Genomic DNA, 7,899 nt, shown 5'->3' on the forward strand with positions numbered 1-7,899 from the left:
TCAGACCTCAGCAGCCCTTGATCCCCAGCCTACTCATGCCTCTGATACGTTATCTGTTCCTGCCATGACTGGACCTGATACACCCTTACCAGATACTATCCACACTACCTCGGATACCCCTGCTCATATCCCGATATCCTTATTTCCTTCCGCAGGGAACCTACACGCTCCACTCGTTATCCCATTCAGGATTACGTTGCCTATTCTTACCTCTCTACTAAGTCTCATGCCTTTACCACTTCCCTGGATTCCTACCCGATTCCCAAGAATGTGATGACAGCTGTAGCTCACCCAAGATGGCGTCAAGCCATGGAAGACGAGATTGGGGCCTTACGAGCCAATCACATATGGGATATTGAACCACTTCATCTTTGTAACCGTGTTGTTGGTTGTTGTTGGGTCTTCAAGGTTAAACTTAACCCTGATGGTTCTCTACATCGTCTGAAAACTAGTTTGGTAAGTAAGGGCTATTCCCAGGCTTATGGTATTGATTATGACGAGACTTTCTCCCCAGTTGCCAAAATGCCTTCTGTTCGCATTTGTATTACTCTTGCTGTCATTCATCATTGGCCGCTCCACCAGCTTGATGTCAAGAACGCCTTTCTTAATGGTGTTCTTGGGGAGGATGTTTATATGGAGCAGCCACCAGGGTTCATTATTGAGGAGGAGGCTTCCAAATATGTAAACTACGTCGTTCTCTGTATGGCCTTAAACAATCTCCCAGTGCATGGTTTGGTCGGTTATCTAGTGTTATGGAAGAATTTGGAATGGTTCGTAGTACATATGATCATTCCGTATTCTTCAGACATCATCAGGGATGAAGGATCATCTTAGTTGTTTATGTGGATGATATCATAGTTACAGGGGATGATGAAGAAGGGATTACCAGGCTCAAACACTTCCTTCAGTCTCAGTTTCAGATTAGCGACTTGGGTCAACTTCGGTACTTCCTTGGCATAGAAGTATCTCGTTCCCCACAAGAAATACTTATCTGTCAATGAAAGTATGTCCTTAATATGCTAACTGAGTGTGGCTTACTAGGTTGCAAACCGGTTGACAGTCCTATGCTTCCAACGAGGAAGCTCCTTCCAGATGACGGAAGTCCAATGAAAGATCCTGAGCAATACAGATGATTGGTCGGAAAACTTAACTACTTAACTGCCATCCGACCAGATATCTCCTTTGTTGTCAGTGTCCTAAGTCAGTTCATGGCCACTCCGTACACGGGACACTGGGATGCTGCTCTTCGTGTGTTAAGATATCTCAAGACCACACCAGACCTAGGGATCTTATATTCTGATCAGGGTCATTTTCGTGTGGGTGCTTTCACAGAAGATGGAGATGGACGTATATCTGGATTCTCAGACGCAGATTGGGCAGGTTGTCCTATTTTCCGTCGATCCACCACTAAGTATTGTGTTTTCGTTGGAGGAAACCTTGTGTCCTGGAAGAGTAAGAAACAACACACCGTATCCAGATCAAGTGCCGAATCAGAGTACAGAGCTATAGCAGATGTTACATCAGAGATGATATGGGTTCGTCGTCTTCTAGAGAACTTGGGGTTATCTCTGAAGACTTGATGCGATTGTACTGTGATAATCAAACAGCTATATATATAGCCAAAAATCAAGTATTCCATGAGAGAACTAAACACATTGAGGTTGATTGTCACCTAATCAGAGATCGGCTACTTGGTACTCAAAAGGATCCCCTATCGATTCAGCCAATCCATGTTAGGACGGAATTCCAACTAGCGGATATCTTCATAAAACCACTCCGGAAGGCACAAATAGACTTTATATCTAACAAGTTGGGAATGATTAATATCTATGCTCCAACTTGAGGAAGAATGTTGGTTGTAAATAATAGAAGGATCTAGTTGTTAACTAGAGGTCCCTACATGTAATTATAGAGTCCTTGCATGCAATTATAGGTGTAGTCACATGTAATTAGTTATTTCTTTTTTATCCCTCTTTCTCCCTATATATAGAGGGATCCTTTTCTTATTATGACACTTAACTAATACAAGTTCATATTTCATATTTCATATTCATACCATTTACAGCTTGTACTATAAGCATAACAACCATAACACAAATTGATTCTTAACATAACACCAGTTTACCAAAAAATCTGATTTAATACTATAACACCTGTATTTGTACTATTTACATAAACTTTTAAATAACTCACGGATCTTCACGCATGTTTTTGTACATAGATACATAAACTTCTTGTTGTTGAGGTTTCTACGATGGTTTCTTTTTTTTTTTTGCTTAGTCGTTTACTTAAGGAGATGTTTTACATTTTAGAATGAATTAATAATATGCTATAGCGTGTGTGTTGTCGCAATGTTTTCATGTCTATTTCTTCGGTTTAACAGCCCCGTTGTAACAAGGGGTCCTAAGTCAAGTTAGTTATTATTTTATATGTTTTACAAATTAACACGTCGTAACGTGTGTTCGTTGTTAAACATTTTTACGTCTATTTTTTATTTGGTTTAACGATCTCGTCAGGTGGCGGATTCATCAAGGAGTAGGGTGGGCACATGCCCACCGTCCAAGTGGAACCTGTCGACTGACCAAAATTCCAGTTGACCTGTGTTGCTACAACAAATGTAAGACCAAGAATAGTGGGTGGACTGGTTAGGCAAAAGGGTTCAAGAGTCTTGATTTGCCTAACGTAGGTCGCGGGGTCCCCCTACGTATGCAATACGTAGGGTCGGATCACTCTTCTATAGATTGCTTTGAGTTCAGGATTGAAAGAGATTCAACCCAGAACTGATGCATGCAAGGTGATAGTGTTTTGATAATTGAAGAATAGAACATGTAGAGCACAGGTTCTAGAAAGAGAGAGAGATTTCAGAATGGTTGGCTGAATGACCAAGTGTGGTCATTTATAGGGAAAGATTGTACCAAGAGAGGAAACCTTTGACTAGTGATCTGGTGATGCAGTGAGGGGGTTGCCCTTTTTGGTAGGTTGAAGGCTTCAGACCTGCGGGTAAAAGAATGTCACTTCTCACGTGTTTCTTTTGTGGTTGAGTGGGAGAAGTCACGCGTAAAGTGTGATGGGACGTGACACTGTTCCATGCTTTTTGTTGTTCGATATAGCTGGCCGTCTTCCGAACCCTTTAACCTTTCAACCCTTTAAGCTACATTTCACTTAATGTTAGTTTATTAAGCTTGAGCTACCCACGTCATCAGCCCCCCAAGTCAGAAGTATTTGTGGTGTAGGCTCAAAGGCTTCTAACTTTTGTGCAATCTTTTTAATCGCTTTAAAGCGCCTTTGGTTGACACCACCTTAGCCTTAGTCAGTAAGAGAGGGGTAACTATAAGATAGGGACTCCGGAAGTTCATGTTTCTGGGTTGGAGTCACCGAAGTGGACAATAGGCAATCACTTTTTTAGTAAGCCCTTTATGATCTAAATCTTCAATGTCATCAGTCTCTTTCTTCTTTTGAAACTACAAGAACTGTCACAAATAAATGGCGTTTTGGGTTTGGCGTGGTTTATTTTCTTTGTTCATGTGTTGAAGTGTCTTTGTGGATGTTGGAGAGATAGATCGATCCCGTGTGGGTGGATGCTATCTGCCCGTCGTCTCCATTATAATCATTGATGCCAAAGTAGCATGTACACTGGGATAGGTCTCTTCTAATAATCCAAACCTTCTTCAAGAACAAAGATGACAGAATGACATATGGGTGTCATCAGTCCATCTTTCTTGAATTTTGTCCATCTCATGCAGCAAAATCTTACTACACTCACCTAACAAATCATTCAGCGAAACTTCATGCAGAACATTACTGAGTATCAAAGAAAAGGTGTTTGTCATCGTTTTATTTTTTGGCGTTTTACATTGAGTTGTATTTTTTAGGAACCACTGTGTTTTTTGTGTGTTTTTTTGGTCTGATAAACGGAAGGTGGTGAAACGTTTTTATTTGTAGGATTTTTTTTGGCGCGTAGTTTAGGCGGGATATTATTTTTAGGGAATATGCCATAGAATAGTAATGAAGTTTTAGGAGTGTTCCAATTAGGTCACTAATAAAATTTATTGTTTCAGTTAGATCATTCTACTTTATTTTGGTGTTCTAATGCTAGATATTTTACCTGAATAGCAGGTCATAGTCCTACATTGCATTTATTTATAATTAGTTGTTTATCTTCTTTTATTACTATAATTTAAATGCTTTTGGTGTAGAAGTAATTAGTACTTTCTTTCATTAAAAATTTACTGACATCTAACTATTTTTCACGATTTTATAAAAATTTTGATAACTTTTTAGAGATTTTGAAAAAAAAAATCACATTTTTTAATTTTTTCGCATTTTTTTAACTTTTCTACAATTTTTTAAATGTATTTCACATTTTTAACACATTTGGCATTTATGTGCCATGTCAACAAATTTTTTAAATAAAAAACCTAAATAAATGCCATGTAGGATGGATGATCTTCTATTTAGGTAAAATATCTAGGATTGAAACATCAAATGAAACTTGAATGACCTAATTGGAACAAAAAAAATTATGAGTGACCTAATTAGAACACTCTTAAAACTTGGTTACTATTTTACAAAGTTAACCCTTTTTCTATAACAAAAAAATGTAATTAACATTTATCCGGATGTAAGGCTTGGCGTTATATATTATGGCGTTTCACATTTTGTGGCGTTTTTGTTGCCTGAGAGCTTAAATGAGAGCTTAAATAAAAACACAGAAAAAACTACGCAGTGATAAAATTGGCGTTTTGTATTTATTTGGCGTTTTATATTTTCAGCGGCATTTTATGTGAGAAGTGATGTTTTACCTTTTTTACCCTTAATGAAGCGCGTCCACGTAATAAAATTGATGTTATTTACGAAAACGCCACCGCGGCAATCTAGTCCATAGATTGTTTTGATCGGACGATCCATAACCGTTCTCACCATTCTCACACTTTCCACCGTTTTCTCTAAATCCTGACCCTATATATATCACATATATATATTGAAAGTGTTAAACATAACCTGTTTTAAAAATATGAGACCTATAGAGTTAGAATTACGGGTTCACACACGTTCTTTAACTTGTTAGAAATCGGTTGGTAACAAATTAATTGATGCATGCGAGCTAATGTAAAAATGGTTCTATTACGGCCCTCCTATTATAAATTTATGGTTCCGCCACTTCTAGCCCACCGATTGTGACCCCTATCAAACACATTTCTGGATCCGTCAGCACAATATGCGGGCTCTAAGTACTAGTAAATAAAATTTTACAGATTTCATTTATAACATTACAACTTACATATATGCATTTACATATAAAATAAAAAGTATACCAAATAAAAACATTTTGTACTAATTTCTTTGATCTATATATGCGTAAAATCACTATGATTTTTTGATCTAGGGCTGGAGTTATCTAAATGAAAGGGAAAATCATTTGTTCTCTTATAATTATATTTTTTATTTAAGTTTTAATTTTTAGAATTAAAAAGGAAAAGAACTGTAGCAGCCCACTCTTTCAAAATATTATACATACTCTTACTTTTCTCAAAACTCTAAAATCTAACATTCACCCAATTCTCAAAACCCCTATTGTAAGTTGAAACCCTCATCAAAGTTACCTCAAAATTTATAACTACAATGTGTTTTTAGACCGCGGCACTTTTATAACTCAATATAAAAACATACAAAGAAACCAACAAGAAGCTGAAAATCTTGAAAAAAAAAAAACGAAATTACAAAACAATGTCTCGCATGTTAAAATCTCGTCATCTTTCCCAACTTAGTCCCGAACGGCGACCAATGTTTTAACCACATAAAGACCTCTTCTTTAACCGCGACGACCACATTCAATACTCAAAGTGGAGTATTACCAAAGACTGGCCGGTTTCGCACCTTCCAAATTTGCCAAAGTGGAGATTTCATATCTGAAAGCCATCACAGAGAAGACTCGGTCCGCATAATCACCATCTACAATGCACATCGGGGAAGTGTCCATAATTCCGACCTTTCTTTTCTCCCTCTCCACCAACATAATGTATTTCCAGATTCCATCTCTCCTTTTATTCATAGGAACACCAAAGGTCATTAATTTTGCCCCCATGACAGTAGCCCAAAGATGGTTAGGATATGTGACATACCTCCACTTCAATTTCATTATAAAAGCCCAATTTAGGCTTCTAATTTCGCCCATGCCTAATCCTCCCATACATTTAGGCGTTTGGATTTTACTCCATTCAACCCACCTTAGCTTATGTTTACAATCCCTACGCAAGCCTTCAAGAGTGTGAATCACCTTCGTTGGGGCTTTAATAATCGAAAGATAATAAGAAGGTAGATTCTCGAGGACCGCTTTGCAAGTGTGTTCCACCCATTAAAAGTTTTTTTTTTTTTTTTTTGTTTTCCAAGACGATGACTTCCTTGCGAAATTCTCAATGACCTGGCTCCAAGGTTTCACCGGCTTCATATTTCCCCGAGCCGGTAAGCCTAAGAACATGAAAGGAATTGATCCTTCCTTGCACTTAAGCAAGTTGGTCATGTTTGACACCTCCAAACCGTTTACGTCGACACCCATTAAACTACTTTTTTTTTTTTTTTTTCAAATTTACTTTTCACCCAGAGTCGAGTCGAGCTGAAGGCATCTCAAAATCCGCTTCAAGTTCAAAGCATTCTTCGGACCAAGAACCCATAAAATTACATCATCAGAATAACACAAGTGGGTCAAAACCAGACCCACAACGTTCTTTAGATTAGCAAAACACAATCATAATTATTTATTATCATATATTCAGTTTTTAATTTCAAATATTGTAAATTAGGTAGTCAATATAATGTTGTAATTTATTTCCTAATTATCTCTTAGATTAGTGTTGTATATTCCTTTATATAGGATTGACTTTTCAATGCACAAAACTTATTGTTACACTTATCTCCATATGGTATCAAGAGCACACACACTCTTGTGAGTCCATCGATCCTCCCCTGTTCATATATTCCTTTTTTCTCCTTTCTCGCATACCATGGCTCCTATTGTCCGACTCATAACCTCCATCCACTTTCCAATCAAGCTTACCTCTAGCAATTTTCCTTCCTGGCATAAGCAGGTCCTCTCAACACTCATCGGCCTCGAACTCGAAGGCCACATCGTTGGACAACCTATAGTCCCCCCCCCCCCCCCCCAAAAAAAAAAAAAACCCTTGGCACGGGCGATGCTGTCAAACCCAATCCTGATTACCTTCAATGGTTTCGCCAGGACCAAATGATCATCAGTGCCTTGCTCGGTAGTTGTTCCGATCAGATTCAGCCTTTCGTTTCCTCTGTTGAAATGGCTCGCCAAGTGTGGGACTTGCTCAATTTTGCTTATGCGAGTGGTTCGCGCTCACGCATTATATCGCTCAAATATCGTTTAGCGAAAATTCCACGCAGTTCCCACTCCATTACTGAGTTTCTACACGAGATGAAATCCATCTCCAACGAACTCGCTATTGCTCAAAACCCCATTCTTGAAGAAGATCTTGTGGTTCACATCATGAACCAACTTGGTGATGAATACACCAATATTGTGGCTGTTTTCAAAACCCGACACCACCCTCTCGTTCTCAGATCTCTTTGACAAACTACTCGATCATGAACGTACTCTCGAAGAGAACCCCACTGAACCGATACTCACAACAGTTAACTACACCCACCGCAACTCAGCCTGCAATCAACCCAGATCTGTCACCGAGAACCACTCCAACCGACCCACTCTCAACACCGTCATATCCAGGACATCCTTCACACCTTCAAAATGGAAGGTGCTAAGGAAGTTCTAACTCCCCTAAGCGTCTCTGACCTACTGTCATATCCAGGACATCCTTCACACCTTCAAAATAGAAGGTGCTAAGGAAGTTCTAACTCCCCTAAGCGTCTCTGACC

General features: G+C 38.7%; 1 protein-coding gene across 1 annotated transcript; it reads left to right on the forward strand.

Moving 5' to 3' along the window:
• The first annotated feature begins 1,208 nt into the window (after positions 1-1,208).
• LOC118488322 (secreted RxLR effector protein 161-like) lies at positions 1,209-1,580 on the forward strand. Its single transcript, XM_035985704.1, has one exon. It carries the CDS (start codon positions 1,209-1,211, stop codon positions 1,578-1,580), a length of 372 nt encoding a protein of 123 aa, XP_035841597.1.
• Positions 1,581-7,899: the final 6,319 nt, after the last annotated feature.

Source organism: Helianthus annuus, chromosome 16 (genome assembly GCF_002127325.2).
Source record: "Helianthus annuus cultivar XRQ/B chromosome 16, HanXRQr2.0-SUNRISE, whole genome shotgun sequence".
Lineage (NCBI taxonomy): Eukaryota > Viridiplantae > Streptophyta > Magnoliopsida > Asterales > Asteraceae > Helianthus > Helianthus annuus.